The 26,122-nt window shown below is 45.2% G+C and overlaps 2 protein-coding genes across 4 annotated transcripts in view; one reads left to right on the forward strand and one right to left on the reverse strand.

Moving 5' to 3' along the window:
• Positions 1-18,350: 18,350 nt before the first annotated feature.
• RPP38 (ribonuclease P/MRP subunit p38) lies at positions 18,351-22,803 on the forward strand. Of its 3 annotated transcripts, none has more exons than XM_082845743.1 (3): positions 18,351-18,489; positions 19,880-19,923; positions 21,849-22,803. In XM_082845743.1, exon 3 carries the CDS (start codon positions 21,859-21,861, stop codon positions 22,705-22,707), a length of 849 nt encoding a protein of 282 aa, XP_082701869.1. In that variant the 5' UTR covers positions 18,351-18,489; positions 19,880-19,923; positions 21,849-21,858; the 3' UTR covers positions 22,708-22,803. The 3 variants fall into 3 exon arrangements, with proteins under 3 accessions (XP_082701869.1, XP_082701870.1, XP_082701871.1); XM_082845744.1 differs by lacking the exon at positions 18,351-18,489 and adding an exon at positions 18,575-18,698; XM_082845745.1 differs by lacking the exon at positions 18,351-18,489 and having other exon boundaries at positions 19,664-19,923.
• Positions 22,804-23,062: 259 nt separating this feature from the next.
• NMT2 (N-myristoyltransferase 2) overlaps positions 23,063-26,122 on the reverse strand; it is a 57,303-nt gene continuing 54,243 nt past the window's right edge. Inside the window, exon 12 of the mRNA XM_082845726.1 lies at positions 23,063-25,965. Within this exon, the coding sequence (XP_082701852.1) occupies positions 25,945-25,965 (21 nt within the window). The 3' untranslated portion in view covers positions 23,063-25,944. The remainder of the gene's footprint in view (positions 25,966-26,122) is intronic.

Here is a 26,122-nt window from a genome sequence, read left to right on the forward strand (position 1 = left end):
GGGACTGGAACCAGGTGTGCCTGTGACTGCCAAAGCCCTGTGTAAGTGTGAACCCCAGAGCTACACAGTGAAACAAAGAGTCTTGTGATTAGTTCTTAATAAACTGTTCTGATTATACCAGTAAGACCACCTCACTGCAGAAAAAACAGAAGCCAAAAGAACAGCTGTTAATGTCTTTAGGCAAAACTTAGTAAGTTAAGTCCCCTACATACGAACGAGTTCCATTCTGACAGTGCGTCCGTAAGTCCAATTTGGTCATAAGTCCAACAACGTACCACCAGAGCAACACTTTTTTAAGAAGAACTTTTAAAAATCACCTGAAAGGGCTTCCCTGGTGGCGCAGTGGTTGAGAGTCCGCCTGCCGATGCAGGGGACACGGGTTCGTGCCCTGGTCCGGGAAGATCCCACATGCCGCGGAGCGGCTGGGCCCGTGAGCCATAGCCGCTGAGCCTGCGCGTCTGGAGCCTGTGCTCGGCAACGGGAGAGGCCACAGTAGTGAGAGGCCCACGTACCGTAAAAAAAAAAAAAATCACCTGAAAATTTAAAAATTTCATTAAATATGTAGTTTCAGCATACCTCTAAATAAGAATTACAATTCATGTTACTAGCAAAAATATGGATGATACATAAAGAGTTAACCGTGCATTTCTCCCCAAAATATTAGGTCATGGTACCATTATGAAGTCTTCAAAAGGAAAATTTTCTCACATACTGAATTCTATATTCCATATTTTTCTATTAGCTCTTTTGCTTTAGAAATACAGGCACTCATGGCATCTGCCTTTGATAATCCTAGAAAGATACAAACAGATTGACTCACTGACCAATGTTATTGGGAAATTAAGAAGGTTTGTTTCACTTATTTAAAAATTAACCACCTTGTTGAGGTTCCAAGCTTCCCACTTAGCCTTGCCTTTTAGATTTAACAGTCCTGGACACTCTGCCAAAAGGAGGACAGATATATTTTCAGGGTTACTTTTTACTCTATGCTTCTAGAAATACTGTTCAGTGAAACGTATTGTTATTTTTTTAATGACAACCCAGTACCAGTATCTACATCTCCAATTACAGATTGTTTGTAGAGCCCATAGAGTTCTTTTAGTTCCTCACCATCTGGCCTGGTTTTCAGCTTCCTCATGTCTTTGGCCGCCTTTTCAAAATCAGCCTAAAGCAAAAAGGCACAAAGTGTGCATTTGCTAACTTTCGGCAGGTCCATTTGCTTTGGGGAAACGTAAAGAGGAGGAGGGAGCTTTCAAACAGAAATGAACTATTACTGCTCTGGTTCCACCAGAATTATCCTAACCTATTTTAATTCGTGGACACTTCCCCTGGTCCTTACCTGCTACATAGACAATGTACCCACGTATTAGATACGGAGAAATAAATAAAATTCTTAACACATTACTGACCACAGACGTATTAACACATCTTTTGTTACCCGAATGTTATTGACCAGAGACATTTCAATATTCATTTACATAACAAATCGCTGGCCACAGGCGTTAGTTTCTGCAAAAATCTCCTGGTCAGCAATGAGTTAATATTTAAAATGTTTAATTTATCTATGTTTAAAAACTGAAGAAGACATGAATAAATGGAAAGATATTCCATGTGCATGGATAGGAAGAATTAATAGTAGTAAAATGTTCATCCTACCCAAAGTCATCTATCAATACAAATTCAACTCAATCCCTATCAAAATTCCAATGGCATTTTTCACAGAAATAGAAAAAGCAATCCTAAAATGTGTATGGAGCCATAAAAGCCAAAGCAATCTTGAGAAAGAAGAACAAAGTTGGAGGCATCATAATTCCTGATTTCAAACAATATTACAAGCTATAGTAAGCAAAACAGTATGGTATTGGCATAAAAACAGACACATAGATCAATGAAACAGAATCAAGAGCCCAGAAATAAACCCTTTGTAATTTATGACAAAGGAGCCAAGAATATACAATGGGGAAAGGACAGTGTCTTCAATTAATGGTGCTGAGAAAACTGAAGAGAACATGCAAAAAAAAATGAAACTGGACCCCACCTTACACCATATACAAAAATCAACTCAAAACGAATTAAAAATTTGAACGTAAGGCTTAAAACTGTAAAACAACTAGAAAAAGACAGAGAATAAGCTCCTTGACATCAATCTTAATGATTTATTTTGGATTTGACACCGAGAGTAAAACTAGCTAAAGCAAAAATAAACAAAAGGGACTACATCGAACAAGAAAAGCTTCTGCACAGCAAAGGAAACCATAAACAAAATGAAAAGGCTGAGTGGGACAAAATATTTGCAAATCATATGTCTAAGGGGCCTTTGAATATATATATTCAAAATATATAAAGAACTCATATGACTCAAAAGCAAAAAAAAAAAAAAAAAATCAAAAGAAAACAATTTGATTTAAAAATAGCCAGGAGATTTTTCCACAGAAGACATACAGGTGGCCACATCATTAACCAACAGGGAAATGTAAATCAAAACAACAGTGAGATATCACGTCATACCCGTCAGAATGGCTATCATCTAAGAGACAAGAAATAACAAACGTTGAGGAGGGTGTGGAGAAAAGGAAACCCTATACGCTGTTGGTGGGACTGTAAATTGGTGCAGGCACTGTGGAAAACAGTATGAAGTTCCCTCAAAAAATTTAAAAAATAACTACCATACGATCCAGCAATCCCACTTCCGGGTATTTATCCAAAGGAAATGAAATCACTATCTCAAAGGGATATCTGCACCCACTGTGTACACTGCAGCTGTATTTACAATAGTCAAGACGTGGAAGCAACCTAAGTATCCATTGATGGATGAATGGATAAAGAACGTTTTATATATATATATATATATATATATATATATATATGTATATATGTATATATATATATGTATATATAAAATATTCCATTATATAGATATAACAGAATATTAATCAACCATGAAAAAGAAGGAGCTATCGGGCTTCCCAGGTGGTGCAGTGGTTGGGAGTCCGCCTGCCGATGCAGGGGACGCGGGTTCGTGCCCCGGCCGTGGAAGATCCCACATGCCGCGGAGCGGCTGGGCCCGTGAGCCATGGCCACTGAGCCTGTGCTCCGCAACGGGAGAGGCCACAACAGTGAGAGGCCCACGTACCACAGAAAAAAAAAAAAAAAAGAAGGAGCTATCGACATTTCCAACAATATGGATGGACTTGGAGGACATTATGCTAAGTGAAATAAGTCAGACGCAGAAAGATAAATACTGTATGATCTCACTTATATGTAGAATCTAAAAATAAAAAGAAATTAATAGAAACAGAGAGCAAATCGGTAGTTGCCAGAGGTGGGGGGAAGAATGGTTGAAGATGGTGAAAAGGTAAAAGAAAAACATGCAAAAAAATTATATCTGAGAAATTCCAACGCAAAGTTTTTCTCATAAGTTAGAAGTATATAAATACAAGTTTCTATTAATTTTTTTAGATGGCATTACCTTCACTTTCTTGATCACCCTCATGAGCACGTCCTCCTCTTCTTCCAAAATCTACACTTTGCTGTATGCAATAGCTTTGCTGCCAATGAATATCTTTGTCCAGGGCATTCATCTCCCAGTGCCTCTCTGCCCACATGCTTCAACAGCAGTTTTATTTATACCTATTGAGTGGGCTAGCTAGTTTCTGAGGGCAGTACTTCTGATTGCGCTGAGTTGCCTGTATAGATTCCTTTAAAAATTGAGACCAAAACTTCTAAGACTTATTTCAATTGATTTCCAGAAAAGAGAAGTTGTTCAGTCAACTTAGCTGATTAGTAAAAAGAACTGACTTCCCGGAAATTCTGTATATAAATATACTGAATAATAAACCTGTCCTCCCCATTCATGACTTACCTCTGAAAACCCTGACCTGCCTAGTTCCCAAGCCGCTAGGGCTGGCCCAGGGTTCTCAGCCCGGGGCTCTGCCAGCAGCCATCCCCTTTCCCTGTACTCTTCCACATAGGGATAAGGTGCTCCTAGCAGATTTATTCCTTTCTCCTTTTAACCTCTTAGTTTATATACAAAGGCTTTGCTGATTACTTTGAACAATGGAATTGTTCCATTCTTTTTTTTCTCCATTTTTCCCATTCTTTTCTTTTTTCCATTCTTGTGTTATTTGTTTGAAGTCAGGAGTAAGCGGGAATTGTCAGCAGCCTGGGTATGAAACAAGAGAGGTTCAAAGAAGCATTCTACCCCTACCCACTACTTTCCTTCTCTGAAGCCAGAGCTCCCTTTTGATCCAAAGACCTGGTAGAGAAAGTGGAGAGACCACTGTGACATCAGAATCCCTGTGATCTCAGCAGAGTTGCTGGGTAAAACTTCCATCAAGCTCCAAAGACAGGACAGTAGCACAACTAGAATAGTTGTATCGCGATGAACAAAAATCACTTGTAAGCCAGAGACCAGGGTCTCTACCCTAAATATCCTTGAAAATAGCCCAGCCACCTAATCAATCTTTATGGGGATCTGAGAAGTGTGGGTACATGTGACTAGGATGAAGCACAGACCCCCTGCCTCATCTGAGTTGTTTTCTAGGAAATTGTCAGCTGCTTTATAGATAATGTCATGGTTAAGAACACAAGCCCTGGACCTAGACTGCCTTGGTTTGACTCTCAGCTTCAGCACTTAAGAGCTGGGTGGGTGGTGGTCTTGGGCAGGTTACTTAACCTCTGTGTGTCTGTTTCTTCATCTGAAATATGGGACAATATGCTACAATACCACCACCCACCCACTTGTAAAACTTATTTATGAGGATATAAGTTGACAACAACACATGCAAAATATTTTAAATAGTGCCTGGCACATAATGAGTGTTCAATAAAGTACAGCTGCTACAATTTTTATTATAAGGCTTTTTGAAAAAAAAAGTTCTAGAATAAAATGCAAAAAGTACTTGCAATGAAACAAGATGTGAAAAGTGCTTTTTATGATTTAACAAAGGATACAGCATTGTTAGTATACACTCAGCTTTTAGAAAACAATGAATAGAAAATATATACTAAAACGTGTCAATACTAATTGCCTCTGATTATTGGTAAGTTTCCTGTTTGTTTGTTTACTGTCTGTACTCTCTAAATTTCCTATAATGTGCATATATCGTGTCTATAACAAGGACAAAGTTAAAATGCTACATTACTGCCCTCAGCTTCCTAAGGGCAGAGCAGGGCTAGGCTGTCCAGAGGCACAGAGATCCTCCCCTGCAGGGTTGGCAGGCATCTCAGGTGTTGTTTGCTGTCAAGCCTCATGCCATTTTCCAATGACAGCAACTCAGTTCCTTTTGGCAAGCTAAGACTCGATTAGACTTATAAGGCTTCTTAAAAACCATGCTAAGTCCCTGCCTTCCAGGAAGGAGTTTCTGGAAAATTGTGCTTCACGTTTTGAGAGTAGGGAACCATTTGGTGATCCCATGAATGTCTCGGACCCGCTCCACACAAGAATGCAGCCCCTGACAGTTTCCCAGGCAATTTCAGGGGTCCCCTCCCTCCTCCCTCCCTAGGTAGAGAGAAGCCCATTCCAGAGTAGGGCCCAGGACCGCTCTTCCTCTCCAGCACGCCATTCCCTAGCGTCCCGACTTGATACACTCCTGCTGTACGTGGTAGTTCCAATGTACAGCTCCCCCAGTCCAACCATGACGAGCTGCCATGGGAAAAACATCGGCCTTGCATCAGGAACCTGGATTTGAATCTAGCTTTGAGACACACTGCCATGGGACTCTGCACAAGCAATGAAGTTCCTCTGAGATTCAGCTTCGGCCAAAAAAAGGATAACATCAACCTCAGCAGGGAAGTGTGAGGATTAAACAAGATTAATAACGTAGATAGTCTTGATTTCATTCTGTTAACTCTGCCCACCCAGAGCTCATCACTTGTATCGTACTATTCGCCACGCATCGAACACCCCTGATGGGCCAGGCCTTGGCGGAGCTCACAGAGGGTGAGCAGGGAAGCCGGCTCTCACAGATCTAGGCATCGAGCGGGAGATGAGCAGGTCACAGTGACCTGGGATACCTGCTCTGACGGAGGAGCAGTGGGTGCTCTGGGACCACAGAGGAAGGAGCAGCAGCGGGTGTGGAGCGGGTGTGGAAGTTGAAGAAACTTCGCAGAGGAGATGGTGCTTAGCTGAGCCTGGGGGGTCAGCGCCTGGGGGATGGACAGAGGCAGGGAAGGGTTCCAGGCAGCCCCGGACAGCATTTATTAGGACCCGGCACAAAGTCTGCTGGAAACGTATTTATTTGTTCCCCCACGCAACCGTGCTAGGGGACAGGCACAAACATTCATCTTGGTAGCAAGAGCCTCGGCAGATGGTAGGAACCCATCTGAGCCCTGTGCCTCCTTGTTGAAGGAATGCATGATACGTGAGTGGATATTAGGAGGGCCTGAGAGTTACCATAGGTGAGCAACAGCTTTAGAGGTACAGCTGCTTACATTCGATTCCAAGCATTCTGGGCCAAAGGGAAAGTTTCATGTTCCCGCGCTGCTGTAGAGCTGGGCTCAGTGCTTTTGGTGAGCAATTTCAGCCTCCGCTGAGCTGACTCTCCTGGAGCTGGGTCCTCAGCATCCCGGCTGAATGTGCGTGCACTTCATTTCCCCCGCATCTGTACTCGAGGCTCTTCAAAACAACTGCCTTAAGGCCTCTCCTCAGACCTCCTGTTCATGTTTTCAGGTTTCACAAGGCCCCCTGACCCCGCCCCTAATGTAGCAGTGACCCCCGTGTCACCACCGACACTCACATCGGGTGCATCCTGCCATGCACCCAATGCAGACATTTAAAACATTTTAAAGAATATTTAGCTTTGACAAAACGCTCATAATACAAAAAAGAAAGAGCAAAACTATATAAATAGCAAAATCGGTATGTGTATAAACACGCACATATATATGCACATGCGCACATAGACAGTTAACGTGGTTATCACTTGGGTGAAGGAATACCTGATGGTTTTACCTTATATTTGTGCTTTCCCGCAAATTTCCACACTGAACATTTTTTCCGCAAAGATCATAAAAACAGTATTTTTAGATAGTGGTTTTCCAGACTGCACTTGCCTGGGAGAGCCCCTGGACACACCAAGGAACAAGGGGCGCGGGTGAGACCGCAGGCGCCCACACCTTCTTCTCCAGGATGGGAAGAGCAGGAGGATCAGGGCCCGCTGGGTCTTCCCGGAGCAACTCGGCGCCCGCCCTCCCCCTCGGCCCATGCCTATTTTGCGTCTAACCAATCCCCGGGGTTCACAAGAGTTGCCATTGGGAGCTAGGTTCGCCGTCAACAGCTGGCACCGCCGCTGGCTACCGGCAACCACGGGGCGGTCGCGATGGGGTGGGCGTGTCTCGGGGTCCCCGCAGACGGCTTGCGGGGGCGAGAACCCTGGGCTGCCCGAAGCGCCGTGCCATCCGGGGGGTATCACGCCGGCCCCACGCCCCACTCGAGCGCTTCCCTGCAGGAAGCACGCCTCTCCCCACCCCCCGCGGCCGGCGCACCCCCAGCTCACCTGCGGGGACACGGTTGCGCGACGCCCGAACGCTGCGCCACCCCAGGCGCTGGGCTCCCCTGACGCCGCGTCCCGCCGCTCCTTAAAGGGCAGCGCGCCTCCGCCCACCGGTTCCCATTGGCCGTGCTCTCGGGCCCGGCCGTCTCCCATTGGTCGCTGCCCTTGGAGGGCGGGGCTGGGCGGTGAGCGGCTCCCGCCCTGCCCGCGGTGCCTGGCTGGGCAAAGCTAAGGGACAGGAATTCAAATGAGTTCTACTCCGCCTCTGGCTCGCTGCCCTATTCTTTCTCAAGAGGTTGTTTGCAGGAAATCCAGAGAGGTCTGTCTCCCCGGGGCACGGACCTCACTTGGGATTTCTTTTGATATGTATCTCTGTCCTCTGCATGATTCCTAAAAACCTGGAAGGCAGGCAGGCGTTTCTTCAGACCTCTCTGGTCTCCCCACCGGTCTCTACGCACAGCCCATCAGGAATGAAAAAGGATGGTGGTAGTTTGTCTCTTTTCTCCTCGTTAGGCCACTTAGATTCTGAATACGCGCTGCAAACACCCCGAATTAGGGTAAAAGCACAGGACTCTTCAAGTTGACCCCATTCTCCAGGGGAACAAACCCAGTGTCACTCCAAGTCTGCAGACACAGAATGGGGTTTTGATTCACATTTGATTAAATTTTCAAAGAACTGGAACTGCATTTTCTGGTCTTCCGAGGAGTTCATTTCGGACTCTATATTTACATAGAAGCCTTAGTGGGGCAAAGTGACTGGAAGAAACGGCAAACTTAGTTTTAAGAAAGTTACTGATTTGAAATGTCTAACAATGCAACAACGTATAGCAATTCGAGGCCCCGAAACACCGTAGCTTGTTTTTGCATGCAATTACATTTAAAAATTATTTGCTATTTTTTCATGTTAATCCCTTGATTTTTTATTTTCTCCTCGAAAATATTTTCATGGTGAAATCAATGAGTTTCCAAATAAAGAAAAAAAACAAATTTTAGAAAAATATACTGGGGGGAATTCCCTGGCAGTCCAGTGGTTAGGACTCTGCACTTTCACTGCTGAGGGCCCCATTCAATCCCTGGTGATCCCTGGTTGGGGAACTAAGATCCCACAAGCCTTGTGGCGTGGCCAAAAAAAAAAAAAAGAAAAGAAAGAAAAGAAGAGAAAGAAAAATGTACTGGGCAGGATTTTTTTTTCTTTCTAATTTCCCGACTATGAGAAACACAAAGGCGCAAAGGAAACAGCAGCTTAAGAACAGCGAGCGCTCTTGTCTGCTGGGGAGAGCCCTGTTTGTCAGTGTGTCAGCAGGGAAATACTGCAGTGAGGTCCAATATCGGTGTGCATTTGCAGCCGAGATAATTTGGCATTATAGTCATTATAAGAAATCAGAAGAAGAGGAGAGAAAAGATACACTGTGCTCCATTTTATCCTCTAAGTCTAGAAGGTTCTTTTAAGAACTCTTTTCAAAACATGTTCTTCTCTTGAGTTACCATCCTCCGACTGGATGCCAGAGCCATTGATGGCCTGTCTCAAGGAGCAAAAAGAAAGAGACAATGGAAACACTGGTGTCCTCTATTCAGTGATAATAACATACTAGGTATAGTGAAAACTCAGCTTTGTGGAACACTTAGGGAGTCAGTCAAGTTGGACAATCAAGTTTTTTTTTTTTTACTATGTAATTAAATATTGATTATAAACCAGTATGCATACATACATAAGTAAAATTTTAAAAATAAAGGGCACATGTATGAACATACCGCCAGTTTAAGAAACAGAACATTCCCTTTACCTTTGTGACTCTCCTCTTTCCAATCCATCCTATCTGCCTTATTCATTCATTCATTCAAATAGTTACTGAGTGCCAACATGAGCCAGGCACCATTCTAGGTTTCTGAGAATCATCAGTCAGCAAAACAAACAAGGATCCCTATCCCTGTGTCACATCCTGGTAGGGGATGACAGATAATAAACACATATAATAAGCAAATTATATAGTCTATTAAAAGATGTTAGGTGATAGGTGTTATTTTTAAAAAGAGCAGAGCAAAGGGATGGAGGATCTTGTGTATGTGGAGTGAGGAGATGACTTGCAACTGTAAATACGGTGATCAGGGTATGCCTCTTGGGAAGATGACATTTGAGTAAAAACTGAAGGAGATGAGGGAGCTGACCTGGAAGATCCCTGGGGAAGTGTTTCCCTTGCAAAAGCAGCGTCCCGTACAAAGTCCCTAAGGAATGAGCTTCCTGGCAGATGTGAGGAACAGCGAGGGGCCGGCGTGGCCAGAGCAGAGGAGCAAGAGAGGAGGTGAGAGCGAAAGAGACGGAGACCAGATCATATGCGACCTTGCACAAAGGAATCTGGCTTCAAGCGGGAGTGAAACAGAACCACTGAATGGTTTTGAGTGAGGACTGACATGATCTGACTTACTTTTTTAAAGGACCACTCCTGTTGCTATTACTTTTTTAAAGGATCACTCCTGTTGCTATGACTACAAAGAACACGGTTGGAAGCAAGATTCTTACTGTAATAATAATCCAGGGGAGAACTTATGGGGGTCTCCAACTCAGGTCGTAGCAGCAGAGGTAGTGAGAAGTCGTTCAGATTCTGGATGTATTTTGAAGGTAGAGTCAACAGGAGTCCCTGAGAGATTCTACGTGCAATGTGAGAAAGAGAGGCGTCAGGATAACTCCAAGATGCTTGCCCTGAGTAACCGGAAGGACCATAGGTGGAGTAGGCTTGGTGGGGTGGCAAAGATCAGAAGTGGAGTTTTGGACATGCTGCGTTTGAGATATCAGACATCCAAGTGGAGACGCCGAATAGGCAGGTAGATATTCAAGTCTCGACTGGGCTGGGTATATAAATCTGGGACTCATGGTCATAGAGATGGTGTTTAGAACCTGGAGACAGGATGGCCCTAGAAAAGAAATGTGTATAGAGGAGAAAAGGAGAGAGAACTGAGGAGTGAGGAAATCCCAACACCAAATGTTTGGGGAGAAGAGGAAGAAGGAGCAAAGGAGGCAGAGAAGTGATCACTCAAGTAAAAGAAAAACCAAGAGAATGCGGTGTTGAGAAAGCTTAAGGAGTGAGAAAGTGTGTTAGGCTAGATGAGGACTGAGAATTAACAACGGGATTTAGGGCATTGTCAAGATCACTGATGACCTAAAGGGACGTTGTGATGCAGTCATCGCGGGAGGGGGGCAAGCCTGATTAGAGTGGGTTTAGGAGCAAACATGAGGGGCAACACAGAATAGTTAGAATCGTTTTTTGGCCTCTGCATTTGTTTATCCCTCCACCTACACCACACTGTCTTCTTTTTGGGGGGGTGGGGGGTGCGTTGTGTCTTTGTTTCTGCCACACGGGCTTTCTCTAGTTGCGGCGAGCGGGGGCTACTCTTCGTTGCGGTGCACGGGCTTCTCATTGCGGTGGCTTCTCTTGTTGCGGAGCATAGGCTCTAGGTGAGCGGGCTTCAGTAGTTGTGGTGCACGTGGGATCTTCCCAGACCAGGGACCGAACCTGTGTCCCCTGAATTGGCAGGCGGATTCCTTTTTTTTTTTTTTTTAACACCTTTATTGGAGTATAATTGCTTTACAATGGTGTGTTAGTTTCTGCTGTATAACAAAGTGAATCAGCTATACATATACATATATCCCCATATCCCCTCCCTCTTACGTCTCCCTCCCACCCTCCCTATCTCACCCCTCTAGGCGGTCACAAAGCACTGAGCTGATCTCCCTGTGCTATGCTGCTGCTTCCCACTAGCTATCTATTTTACGTTTGGTAGTGTGTATATGTCCATGCCTCTCTCTCACTTCGTCTCAGCTTACTCTTCCCCTCCCCGTGTCCTCACGTCCATTCTCTACGTCTGCATCTTTATTCCTGTCCTGCCCCTAGGTTCTTCAGAACCCTTTTTTTTTTTTTAGATTCCATATATATGTGTTCGCATATGGTATTTGTTTTTCTCTTTCTGACTTACTTCACTCTGTATGACAGACTCTAGGTCCATCCACCTCACTACAAATAACTCAGTTTCGTTCCCTTTTATGGCTGAGTAATATTCCATTGTATATATGTGCCACATCTTCTTTATCCATTCATCTGTCGATGGACACTTAGGTTGCTTCCATGTCCTGGCTATTGTAAATAGAGCTGCAATGAACATTGTGGTACATGACTCTTTTTGAATTATGGTTTTCTCAGTGTAGATGCCCAGTAGTGGGATTGCTGGGTCATATGGTAGTTCTATTTTTAGTTTTTTTGAGGAACCTCCATACTGTTCTCCATAGTGGCTGTTATCAATTTACATTCCAATCAACAGTGCAAGAGGGTTCCCTTTTCTCCACACCTTCTCCAGCATTTATTCTTTGTAGATTTTTTGATGATGGCCATTCTGACTGGTGTGAGGTGATATACCTCATTGTAGTTTTGATTTGCATTTCACTAATGATTAGTGATGTTGAGCATCCTTTCATGTGTTTGTTGGCAGTCTGTATGTCTTCTTTGGAGAAATGTCTATTTAAGTCTCCTGCCCATTTTTGGATTGGGTTGTTTGTTTTTTTGATATTGAGGAGCATGAGCTGCTTGTAAATTTTGGCGATTAATCCTTTGTCAGTTGCTTCATTTGCAAGTATTTTCTCCCATTCTGAGGGTTGTTTATGGTTTCCTTTGCTGTGCAAAAGCTTTTGAGTTCCATTAGGTCCCCTTTGTTTATTTTTGGTGTTATTTCCATTTCTCTAGGCGGGGGGTCAGGAAGGATCTTGCTGTGATTTTGTCATAGAGTGTTCTGGTAGGCGGATTCTTAACCACTGCGCCACCAGGGAAGCCCCCATCACACTGTCTTAATCATTAAAGCCTCTCAATTTTGTTCTTCAGGAAGGATTGTCTTTGGCACTTTGCCCTTCTATAGAAATTTTAACATCCATGGGTCAAGTTCCATAGAAGAAAGTTCTGGAATTTTTCTCGGCATTGCACTGAAACTCTAGCACAGAAAACAACTTGGCAAAGCATGCTCCCATTTTTGTATTCTGGAATTAATCACGTAGAATGCAAAAAATTACGAAGGAGAGGTCACCGAGCAGCCAGTGACATTTGAGCTGACTTTTTTCTTGCTGTCTCCCTCACTTCCAATCCCTGGGGTAAAAGCCCACTTTCGAAACACAAGGAAACTTGGCCGCTTATCCCATGGCTTCTCCACCCTGCAGCCAGAGTTAGTGTCCTGTCATCCAAAGGGCATCCTGCACCCCTGCTGCCTGCATGTTTCAGGGACCTCCCAGCTCTCTTATGATAAACCCCAAACTCTTTTTGTCATACAGGTGGCTCTACTGCTCGTCAGGCCCTCGGTAAAGCTCACCTATGAGATTTTCCCAGGAAGAACCCCTTCAGGGCTCTGATACGGTGCCACACTGCCATCTCGCCGCACTGGCTCCCCTCACCCACAAGCACGGGAGAAGAGCAGGCGAAGGACGAGCAGCAGAGGGAGGCGGCCCCGACGCAAACGGGGCTCCTGGAGGCTCGCGTCTCCCTGGAGCCTCCCGGCCACCTTTTGAAGGTGAAGCTGCAGTGAGTTTTGGAGGGAGTGCTTTCCAAGCCCGCGGACGTGTGGCTGTCCACTGAAACGCGACTGCGCTGAGCGATGGCTGTGACCGGCTGGACCTCTGCGCCAGGTCCTCTCGGCCGGGCTGCCCTGCATCCGGAGCAGCGCAGGTTTCCTGTTCAGCCCTCACTGGCCGCTGTTTCCTTCCAGCACCTGGTCGATCTTCTGCACCTTCTCACTGGGCTCCGTGACGCTCATGATCTTCAAGTGTAGTGAGCGCGGCCTGGTCTCCCCACGTGTTTTCTTTTTCCCTGCCCCCGTTCTCGCTCCACGAGGTGTGAGTGCCTGCCATCGGCCTCTGCTTCAGGTTCCTTCTGACAAACCTGAAACACGGCTGTTTCAGGATGAACTTGAACTTGAAGCTGGTGAAGAAGCCCCCTGCTGGTCCTTCGGAGGAAAGGCTGGGCTGACTTATCCTTCGGAGGTTGGCCAGTGGATGGAGTTTCCTTTGGACACAGCCTGGGGCAAATTGGTTCTTTCTGTGGCTCTGCCACTACTTCTGATGTGTGGGTGGAAGAAGTGGCCAAAGGGACGCACTTGGGAGTCTGTGCTGGGCTGGGGACACATCTCAGCTTCCCTCTGTGGGGCACAGCCCTGAGGCCTCGGTGAGCTGCACTGCTTGGATTCCCATGCAGGCGTGGCTTTGTCAGGGAGACTGGGGTGTGGAGGGGTGCAGAGGCCGTGGAGCCCTTGACCTTGGCACAGTTAGGCCACCACTAAACCGTGAGCTTGAGAGGACAAGCTTGAGGGCCAGTGCCAGAATTCAGAGGATGGCAAAGGGCAAGTACAGAAAGCCCTTGGGATTTTGCTGAGATGCTGTATAGGCAAATGAGCCAATCATGGAAAAGATCCAGACTTTAACGACAGATAGTAACTATTGAATAACAACTTTCAGGAGGATGCTTTGTTACCTGCAGACTGAAAAGGTCACTGATTTTGCAGCTCATCACTAAATTTCTTCTAGTCACTGATTTTAAAATAACAGATTATTGTTTGTACAACAATTGTTATGTATGATATAGTAACCATCACACTGTGATGGTTAATTTTATGTGTCAACTTGACTGGCCCGATTAAACATTATTTCATTATTTCTTTGTGTGTCTCTGGGGGTGTTTCTGGATGCGATTAGCAGTTGAATCAGTGGACTCAGTAAAGTAGATCCCCCTCCCCAATGCAGGTGGGCATCATCCTATCCACTGAGGGCCTGAATAGAACAAAAGTCAGAGGAAGGAGGAATTTCCCCCCTTGTTTCTTGCTACCCTGATTGAGCTGGGACATCCCATCTCACCTTCTCCTGCCCTTGGACTGGGATTCACACCATCAGCTCCCCTGATTGTCAGGCCATTGGGTTTAAACTGGAACGACATCACCAGCTTTCCTGGGTTCCCAGCTGGCAGACAGCAGATTGTGGCACATCTCAGGCTCCATAATTCACGTCTGTTGTCTCCTACTGGTTCTGCTTCTCTGGAGAACTCTAATACACACACACAGAGCAAAGATTAGGATGCCACAGAGGGAAAGAAGAATCTGGTGCTCAATTCTCTTATATTCTTCTATTGACAAACTTTCTTGTTGCTAACTTTCTTTCATCAAAACATTGTGGCTAATGACATAACTTATCACCAAGTCTCTTAAATCATTCTTACATCATGGCAAGCATATAAATCTAACCACAGTCCAATTCTAGAATGAATATAAAAATAACGTTTTATATTCAAAGATCAAGTTGAGGTTCTACACGGTAAAATAACGGTAACAGCTACTATTAAAAAGTAAACTGATTAGAATAGGATACCAAATATGAGTTAAAGTGATAACTTGAAGACTATGCTTGGGAAATATGGGGAAAAAATGTTATATGGAAAGAAAATGACAACACAAAATTTAATCTATATTATTTAACAATGTAAGTGCACATTTAAATGTGAAACAAATTATAAGGAAACACTGAAAGGAAATGTGTTTTGAAGTAATTGGGTCATGGGACAATTATTTTTCTTTTTACTTTTTTGTTGCAATGTTTGTGTGATACAAACGGGAGAGAAATCTCCTTTGAAATGTAGTCATTCATTTTAGCAAAATTTTTGTGGAAATTATATTGATTAGTCTTAAAATAGAACAGAAGCACTAAAATCATAGAGGCTCAATTTTTTTTTTTTTTTCCGGTACGCGGCCCTCTCACTGTCGTGGCCTCTCCCGTTGCGGAGCACAGGCTCTGGACACACAGGCTCAGCGGCCATGGCTCACGGGCCCAGCCGCTCCGCGGCATATGGGATCTTTCCGGACCGGGGCACGAATCCGCGTCCCCTGCATCGACAGGCGGACGCTCAACCACTGCGCCACCAGGGAAGCCCGAGGCTTAATTTTTATTAACCTAATTCCTAATTCAGATTGTCACTAGATTAATCAATTCCGTTTACTAAGCAGTTTGTATGTGCCAGGCACTGTACTAAGCATTTTGAGTAGATTATTTCTTCTAATCCTCACAACAGGTACTATTTTTATCACTTCATAGACAGGGTTAATTAGTTTGCTTTAGGGTCATGTGACTAGTTAGTGATGAACTTAAGATCTCGACCTTAGCTGGTCTTGCTCCAGAGCCATGAGTGTAGTGGCTGCGAATTTTCATAGAGCAAATATAAGCAGAGAAGATGCTCAGGCTACAAGTCTGAAACCTTAGGGGTACAAAAACGTAGACATATTTTTTTCCCATTACTCTAGCATTTCAATCAGACACGTGTTTCTATTTGTCTTACAGCTTAAAAGCTAGATCTGAGAAGACTTTATTATTATTTTTTTAGATTTTAAAATACTTATCAGATTACTTTTAAAACATAAGATTCACAAATAGTTCATTCTTTTAAAATTATAATTACCTTCCACTTTGATTGAATAATTTCTCATCTTTTTATCCAAAAATTTCTACTGAGCTTTAAAACCTTATATTTGGTGGTATTACTTAAAATGTGATTTACGTTCATTATTTATCTTTGAAATGATACTTTATCATTTCTTAAATCAGCATGGGTTCATTGAATGTTTGAGAGGCACTCTGTAGGACTAAGTCATTAGCCTATAATTTTACAGGAGATGAAGTACTATGTTTTCATTACTTTGAAAAAAAAATAATGACTTTGCAGTTGACTCTTACATTTAACATTTTAATCTCAGCTTTGCCACCATTAAGTATAACTGTTTGCACTGACCACATAAGAAGCCAAAAAATTACTGGGTCCAAGGTTAATCTAATTCAATTTAAATCTAACAAAGATAACCATAATTAGCAATTTACCACAACAAAAGCCAGAGTTATTACTTTCAAAACTGTATCGATTTGGGAGTAATTGGCCTTAAAGTTTAAAACATTATTCTGGGGGTGCTGAAACTCTTTCACGGGTTTAATAGTTTCAAGGGTTGAGTGATCTATGAAGTCTAAGCTATTACCTAACACAGGTAACACTGTGGTTGGACCTACTGTCTGAATCTTTATAAATAGACCTTTTCTTCACTTGATCTGCCTTAGGATCTAGGGTTACAGCCTTTATCAGTGGTAGTATAAAGGCTAGTCCCCACCAAAAATTTTAAGTATTTTTTAAAATAAATTTATTTATTTTTAATTTTTGGCTGTGTTGGGTCTTCGTTGCTGCACGTGGGCTTTCTCTAATTGCAATGAGTGGGGACTACTCTTTGTTGCGGTGCGCGGGCTTCTCATTGCGGTAGCTTCTCTTGTTGCAGACTATGGGCCCTAGCCATGCAAGCTTCAGTAGTTGCAGCATGCGGGCTCAGTAGTTGCAGCATGCGGGCTCAGTAGTTGTGGCTCGCGGGCTCTAGAGTGCAGGCTCAGTAGTTGTGGCACACGGGCGTAGTTGCTCCATGGCACGTGGGATATTCCCAGACCAGGGCTCAAACCCATGTCCCGTGCATTGGCAGGCAGATTCTTAACCACTGTGCCACAAAGGAAGCCCCAAAATTTTAAGTATTTATTAAAAAATCACAAGACACGAGTTTCTTGCCTTCCAATGCCCAAAACGCCCATCTTGTTTCTAATGAATAAGGCGACAGACATGATAGAAACAGGGCAGAGATGAATCAGGACAGTCAGTGACATTTCAAGAACAGAGGAATTCTGTTGGGCAACGAGGTCGGGCTGCCCAAAACTGTTTGTGATCTGAGACTAGTTTAGAACTGCATGTTTGCAACTCATCATGACGATTTCTCACTATTCATTTTATGAAACAAAAGCCTGTTGTTACACTCAAACTCGTAAATTCATTCTTTTTCATTTTTCTAATGGTGATTTAAAAAACCATTGCTCTTTACCCCGTCTAACCTGTAATACTCTGACCACACGCATAGCTTTCCGTTTTGTTTACGGCCAGTCGGGTACTATGTCGCTGATGAAAACTGAAAACACAGAAACTAGACCAAAGAATGGGAAACAAAACGAGCAGTGAAGAAGAGATTGAGAAAAGGAGGAAGATATTTAGAAGAGGAATAAAAGTGCTAAGTTAGACTGGAAAGGGAAAAGAAAGGGGGTAGGGAGAGAGGAAGCTCACTGGGTCAGAAGCAACCTAAGATTTCGGTCTTGGTTCTCGACAAGGGTAAATCAACAGATTCAGACCCCTGACCTTGAAAGTGTTCTTCAGCTGACTTACAATTGCCCATGACTTCCCAGCGACTCCATTCGTAATCATTAAAGTCTCCATTGGCTGGAGTAGCCACAGCAGACATCTGGTGGAGTTTTCTGAACCGCTGTCGCAACTCAAGATAACCTTTATTCTCCTCTTTCCGGGGCTCAAGATCTCCTACATTGGTGCCTGTAAACACGTGGTTTCCTCAATCCACCTCCCCATCCTCCATTTATCTTGATTTCCACGGTGCCGGGGATTAGGCAGAGGCTCGGTGATGGGGGAACTGGGTCAGAATTTTGCGTCCCTTAGGCAAGCCAAAAGCAGAAAAGTGAGGGGCTCAGACTGCCAGGCACTGAAAGGTAGAAATTGGGTTAGAAGAGAGCGGCGTCAGGCGGCACCGCCAGGTTCCGGAGTCTAACCGCGGTACAATGCTCCCCAGTCAGGGCAACCGGAAAAGCAGGTGGCCGGTTACCAGGCAACCTGAAGTCTCGCGAGACACACAACGCGCCTGCGCACTGCCGCTGGAGGGCCTTATTCAGAGCCTCCGACCCGCTCCTAAACTCAGGGTTTTTAGAGAAACCTTCCGTCGCTCTGTCGCGACGCCCTGGGCCGACTTTCCCGTTTGGAAATGGCCCGATGCAGAAGAATGAAACGTGTTCTCTGAAACGTTCCTCCTCCCCTTCCCCCGCCCCACCGCGTCGGAAGGCGGGGCCCGGGAAGGCGTGGGCTCTGCGTACGCGCAGCGCGGCCCACGTGGAACCGGCGCAGGGACGACCGTGAGTGGGGGTCTGCGCTGGGGTCTGAGATCCGGAGGGGCCGCTGGTGGGGATCGAGCCTGGGACTGGGCCGGGTGCGCGCAAGGTCTCCCAGGCTCCCCGTCCCTGGGGCCGCCCCCGCCCGTACCGGCGTGTTTTCCTGCGTCCCGGCCTCGGCTCACGCTCCGCTCTCTGCCTGGAGTTGAGCGTCTGTCGGGTACGAGAAATAGGTAAAGCCCCACCCTGGCCCTTCTGTACTCCGCGGTCTAGAAGTGGAGGCGGACCAGGAAATGACTCCAGTCGCGTGTGTTAAGTAGTGAAGTAAGTAGGCACTCGATAGAGAGGCGGCAGACCATAGGAAGAGAGTAACTCGGGGGTCGGCTACCAGATCCAGAAACTCGGAGTCCTCCCTGAGTCCTTCTTCTGCTTTACCCCGAGTTCATCACTGAGTCGGGCGGATTGCACCTCTTAACTGTTTCAAGTAGCATGCATTTTCGTCCATCCCCTCTGCGGCGACTCTAGCTAAGGCCACCGTCATTTACCAGGACTACTCTGGAGCCTCTTTGCTGCTTCCGGTCGTGGCAAAGGACTCCTCCTGGGCCGAATCCCCAAAGATCTTTCTGTGACGCCTTTCCAGCCACGCCACTCCTCTGCTTTGAACGTTACAACCGCTTCCCACTGTACGGTTTGCAAGTGTATTCACCGTCTGGTCCTTCCTCGCCTTTCCCGCTCTCTCCGCTCTCTCTAGCATCTCTGCCCCGGCGACACTGACATCATTTCCTTTAATGCAGTTCCCTGGGATGCTCTTCCGAATAGTACTCCCTTTGGTGTCACATGTGGGTTAAAAGGGTCACTTCCTCCGGGAGGCCCTTCCTGACCCCCTCAACTGAGTCAGGCCTCTGCTCAGGATCCTGTAGGTCCCTGACCTTAATGTGCATCCCATCTTATATTTTACTTGTGGGTAAGTCTCCCACATAGATTCTAAGCCCAATGAGTTCAGTGGCTGTTTTTGCTTTAATTCATCATCTTTCTGGCTTGGTGCATTGTGGATAATCCACAAATACTTGTTCAAGTAAGCAAGGTGGTGGTAGGGCTGAGGGTGGGAATAGTTCCCCAGGCAGAGGGAATGTGAGTAAAGCCATGGAGGGGAGGAACTGGTGACCTCATTAAACAGTATGTGGTTCCATGGTGGGGTGTAAGGAGGTAGGCTGATGGTGACATGGGGGCCCTTGGATGTCACTCCAGTGAGTGTGCACTTGACCTCATGGGCAGCAGCGGCCTCCAAAGGCACCTCAGCAAGGCCTTCCCAATTTTCTCCTCCAAAGCTGTTACTTGTTCCACTTCGGTTTTGGATTATATCCCATGAGACTCTACTTATCTGAACCACTTGGCTCTTGTCTCCCTCGCCTAGATTCTGAAGACAGGAGGAGCTGATGCCCAGAGCAGCACGTGACTGTAAGTACTTACTCCCTGTTTGAATGCTGAGGCACATGAACTGCAGTTTGTGGTCTGGCAGAGCTCCGATAGAGCCTCATATTTGCTCCTTGGTCGTTCATTGCCCTTTTCCTGACCATCTTCAACCTGGTGCCAGCCTCTGCCAGTCACTTCCTTGGATTTGGATGAGCTGCCTCCTGCTTCGCACGGGGATGATGGGGATGGGGGTGGGCTGCACCGGAAGGAAGCAGCTTAGGGGGCAGACGCCGAGTCTCTAGCAGTGGGCAACGCTGACATGAACGAGGTCTGAGCTCACACCCCAGGGAGCTGAGTTTTGGTTTTCCGTGAGAAGGTGATGTAGGAGGAACGTCTGAGGCCGGTGGAGATCAGGAGACCCTGTCTCAGGCCTTTCCACTGTGGAAAGGCCCCCTGTCCTACACCAATGGTGCCCAATTCCGGTTCTGTATCACATTAAGCTGGGCAGCCTTTTGACAAGTACAGGTGCCCTGCGGTATTCCCCAGGATTCCAATTCAGCAGACCTGGGGTACGGACCAACCATCTCTGTCTTTTGTAAAGTCACAGATTATTTTTTAGGTGCAGCCAGGATTGAAAGAGCATAAAATTTGGATTTGGGAAACCAGCTGTGACTCTGGCATGGTACTTAACCTGAGTCTGTTTCCTCCTCCACACACAGGGCCATCACGCAGGAATCGGGTGAGAACCAAATAATTCTTGGAGAACGTGCCTTATGACACACTCCACGGGACACCCGCTTCTCAGCAGCAGCAGCCGGGCTCTTAGGAGGGTGTTTGATTGGAGGAGATTTCATTTTTTTTCATCCTGCCAGGGGTGCTTGGGGGAGCGGGGAGCAGGTGTGCATGGGATGAATGACCTGGAATGAGAAAATCTGGTTACCTGAAAACAGGAACAGTTCCAAAACCAGACTTCTCCAGAGCTGGCTTGTTTAACTTCCTTCAATTCTGCACCTTGGGTCCCTGTGGTTCCCGGCTGAGCCCAGGAAGAAAACTGAGGGAAGAAAGAGGAATATGCAGTTGCCTCTGGGCAGGACAAACAGGACATGCTCCTCTGAACAGTGGTTTATAACATTTCCCCAGCAAGGATCCCTGTTACTATTTTGCCTTAATGGATTAATATCTTTAAATTTCATTACGATATTTCCCTAGATTTCATCACATTGTCAGCCAGAGGAACGGCCAGCTTGGACTTATCAGGGGAAGGGGGAATCTGTGTATCGTGTTTTAGGAAAGACAGACAAGAAACTTAGGGTCCAGGGAGGGAAGGAGACTTACCAAAGGGCACAGAATGAAAGTATCATTTGGATTTTTAGTCATGTGCATACATTATGGTCCCAGTTCTTAAAAACAACCACAGCTGGTTAATTATGAATGGCAGAGGCTTCCAGGGCCCTTAGAGACTGTGCTGAGGCAGGCAGACTCGGGGACTCACAGAGGTGGTGGTGGGAACTTGTTCAAGGCTGAAACCCGGTACCCGTGACTCAAGAGTTGGAGGTGCTCAGTGAATATTTGCTGAATGGATGGACGGAAGCCTAAGTAGAGGGCAATACAGAAAATGGTGACAAATCTATCAGACTAATACCAGAGGTCCTGAAGAGGATAAATAATTATGAACAAGTAGCAACATGGAACATTTTAAAGGAAATAGATTTCAGTATGATCACAGTAACGCAAAACATTCATAAATTGCATGTATATGAATGAAGACCGAATCACAGGAAAAAATGGGGAAAACTTAAAAGAGAAGTTAGATGTATGGTCACATATATATATGTACGTGTATATATGTCGTATATAAGTAGGCTTGCTTTAGCCTTTCCAAAATCAGAAAGGGCACAGCCAAGATATCCTTAAGGCGTGCATGTCTAGTTAACACGTGTTTTCCTTTGTCGTTTTGCTCCTCTGTGAAGGGTCTTCAGAATGGCTGCAGCCCCCCAGGCACCAGGGAGGGGCTCTGTGCGGAAGACCAGACCTTTACCTGTGAAGACATCATTGAATAACCCGTATACCATCCGCTGGGGTGCCCTGGACAGGGAGGATATGCATTTCATACTACAGACCCTGGAGGACAGGATTAAATCTCTCGGGCTTCAGAAGACTGAGGACAGGAAGAGAAAGAGAAAGCAGCCCGCTTTGAAAACACAACGCGGAGACACGTGCAGCATGGATGTGGACACTGGTGAGGGTCTGAAGGAGGAAAAGCCAGAAGGTGAGCCCCAGGCATCAGGGTGGACCCCTGCCGACGTCAGAAAGCAGCTTGCCATCGGCATCAACGAGGTCACCAGAGCCTTGGAGAGGAACGAGCTGCTCTTGGTCTTGGCGTGCAAGTCGGCCAAGCCGGCCATCGTCACCGCGCACCTGGTGCCGCTGAGCGCCAGCAGAGGTGTCCCTGCCTGCCAGGTGCCCCGGCTCAGCGAGAGGCTCGCACCCGCCATGGGCTTGACGTGCGTCCTGGCCTTGGGGTTCAAAAGAAACACCGCTGCCTTTGCAGAGGAAGTGAGGGCCATCATCCCCATAGTCCCCCGTCTGGACGTGCCGTGGCTCCGAGACACACTTGAAGACCCCAGGGAGAACCCGGAGATGGAGTCTTTGGAAAGCCAAGACAAAGAGATTTTGGACACTTCCTTCGAAGACCTCCCTAAATCCAAGAGAAAGCTTGCTGAGGGTCAGCAGGCTGCAGTGTTACAACCCCTGAAAATAAAGAAACTGATTCCAAACCCCAATAAGATAAGGAAGCCACCCAAAAGTAAAAAAACAGCTTCAAAGTAACGTTGTATAAACCTGTCACTTCATACAGTTGTAAAACGCCACCTCGTAGAGAAGCCGCGAATAAAATGACTTTTACATATATTCTTGGGACACTGTTCAGTATCATTCCTTTCAAATGTGTAAGATTCTCTTGACTGGAGAACACAGATAGGCTGAAGCTTAGGGACACTAAGTGCAGAGAATGTTCAGCAGTATGAGTATCAAAACAAAATTTATTGAAACTAATGTCCATGCTTGTATAAATTCCCTTTTTGAAAGGCTGGCACGATGCTTGTGAGCAAGGACATCTGCATCCTGCAACACTGGACATCTTTCTGTCCGAACTTGGCAAATAGGCCACACAGACACGGTTCTAGTTGGCGGGGGAGATGAAGCTGGATGGCAGGTGCACCATCAGTTGTAAAGGAAAGATGGTAAATGCCAAGCAATACATGTCCTCAGAAACAATACATTATTATTTTTTACTGTCAGTTTGCCTTTCTTTGTAGGCAGGCCTAAGCGTGGGCTTGGGAGAAAGGCTAAACATCTATCAAAATTGCCAGATAAGGTATTCTGACTAGGTAAGAATTCACTCCTTTACACGGTTAACTTACCTCCTTGGGACTTTAGCATGTATCCAAAGTATGATGGTAATTAGGTGAAATAAAGCAGGAAGAGAATAAAAAAATAAGTGGAGGAGCTTGGATGCTCAGAGGTGGGTCTGCCATGACGGGTCGCTCGTGTTAGTATATGGAACAGGATCGGTGCTCTATGTTAAAGCATCCGCTGTTTACAGCATGTGTTTGGAAAAGGTGCTTTCTGTAATTTACGGGAAAGGTACTGGCTTGCCAAGGTTTATTTTCAGCCTAAATTCTGGTTGATCTGTGGATTATGCCACCTCTGTTTAAATTTACTGAATGCCATCTTGACCAAAAAATGGTGGGGTGTGTGGGCAAGGGTACGTCATGGACCAGAGCATTTCCATTACTGACAAAGGACACGGGGTGGTGTGGGTTTTTTGAATCTGTAAGACACTGTGTATTGCACTGAAATTTAGTTCTAACGGCTACTTTATAAACACAAGCAGCTGTACTGATTTTCTACTTTAAAATGCTCATTGGTAACATGCGTAAATTATAAAGAGGCATTATAAAGTGGCAAATGTGCTAATAATTTATAAATTACTGTATTTAAAAATTACTGAGTAAAAGAACATGAACTCTATTAACTGCAATTATGTAAGTGAAGAGAGGAACAATGCCACAGTTTTGTCATGGGGTGAGCCCGTGACACAATTTCTGAGGGACAATCCTGCAATTATTCGAAAACCTACTTCATGTTAAGATTGCCATAAAAATGAGTAGAACGTAATTCCCAAATGGAGCCTCGACTCTGGATTATGTTAAAAATCTTGTTTACTTAATTCTGGTGTTTCAGTGAATTGGTTCACTTTTGCTTCTGCAGGCATCCTCCTCACATTAGGAAAAAAAAGGTAACGCAATTGGGTTTGAATCATCCTATAGGAGAAGTCTTCCCTCGCGTCTTCAAGAAGGAAAACTGTGGTGTCCTAAATTAAGGACGACTTCGGAGCCCACGCATGCCCCCTAGTGGAGGTCCCAGGGTGCCACAGCTGTGGGGTGGCCTTCAGGATGACGGGAAGCTGCAGAAAGAGGCTTTCTGATTTTTAGAGGAAATCAGAGGCAATAGAACTTTTTCCCTAAAGGGCCAGGTTTAGGCCTTTGGGTCCACAGCCTCTGTCGGAACAACTCAACCCTGCCTGCCACGTACAGGCAACACATGAATGAATGAGGCCTTGTTCCCATAAAACTTTATTTATGGATGCTGAAATCTGAATTTCCTGTAATTTTTATGTGTCACAAAACTTTTTTTTTTTCCTCCTCAACCATTCAAAAATGTAAACACCATTCTCAGCTCGTGGGCTGTACAAAAACAGGCGATGTGCTGAGTTTAGCTCGTGGGCCACAGTGCGCTAGCTCCTGCCTGGTTTTTATAAGGTACGATTGTGTCCTTTGACTACTTGTAACATGAAGGAGGGGCATCCTGTTGTCGAAGGTAATTAGATTTTTCTGGACTGAACGGCCTAGGCACTGGTACATAAAGGCAGGAAGAAGTATCTACTTTGTGGTATTTGAGTCGAGGCCGTTTTAGGTGGCCTTGTCCAGCATCTTTTTCCCCTTGGGCTATTGGTGATATATACATTATCTATGTACACCGAGAAACTTGGATTTTCAAATCCTAGATAAAAACACCATCAGTAACAAAACCACAAGACTTATTTACAATTAAGACATCTTCCTAGAGCACGACAGCTTTCATGATAAATTAGAGTCAGGATAAAGAAATATGTGCAATTCTGCATAAGTAATAAAAAACATTCAAATTATCAGTGTCCTGATGGCACTCATGAATGCCACTGGGCATGTCTTCTGACTTGAGGGCTTTGATTTTTCTTTTCCTCACGTATCCTGGCTGTTGCTGAGAAGAAGAGAGTCTCTGCAGGAGCAGAACAGTCTAGTTTGTCAGGGTTGTGTGCTCTTCAGAGAACACAATGTTTGCCCCAAACCTTGCTTTGGAACCAAGCCACGAACCTGCTGAAGATCAAAGTACCCATTTGTGTGTTTATTGATTTGGCAACTTTGCTTCTAGAGAAATAGTCAACCAGTACATTTTTATCTCACTCTTCACTTTAACACCTACCGCTCATCACTGCGTTACAGAAATGCTGGCTCCATAGGTGTCCCCGATGAGATCATGTGCAGTGACATAAGTAAACCCTTTCCAAATGGCTCCCTCATTCTGCTACATGGACCCACAGACCCTCACTTAATAAACAGAAAGGCAGCAGTTTATCTCCACACAATGGCAAAGATTTTCCTACACGATTCTGTGATTTCTGTTCAATCCATAGAAAAGCCGTCCATTTTTCTAGAGAGGGACAAATACCTTCTCTTCATTGAGAGACAGTCAGAAGGTTGAAAATTAGAGGAATGTGCTCTTTGTATCCTCCCTCCATCCCTCCTACAAATGGGTCAACAGCGAAAAAAAGGATGAATGTTAACATTCTAGCTAGAAATGTGTTCTATTGGTCACCAATCGATGTTTTTCCATCTTTTCTGTTACTGACACTTCGATGTCACTTAGGTTGTGCTTTTATTCTTTGGAATGGCAGTTCCGGGAATCATTAACTAGGATATTAACAAATGATGACATCAGAGTTCTAGAAATAGAAATATCCATCTACTGTAATACGAGTCCAACCTAAAGGGAGGGAAGAAACGGAATAGCAAAAACAAGTGAGCAAGAAAAATTATAATGTAGTACAATAGAGCTACATGTTTAAAAAGCTACTAAAGAAAAAACCTCTCAACAATCCGAAGAGAAGCAAATATGGGATTTTCTAGGTAAATTTATCAAG

The sequence above is a fragment of the Leucopleurus acutus genome (assembly GCF_964270905.1).
Source record: "Leucopleurus acutus genome assembly, chromosome: 1".
NCBI classification, from domain to species: Eukaryota; Metazoa; Chordata; class Mammalia; order Artiodactyla; family Delphinidae; genus Leucopleurus; species Leucopleurus acutus.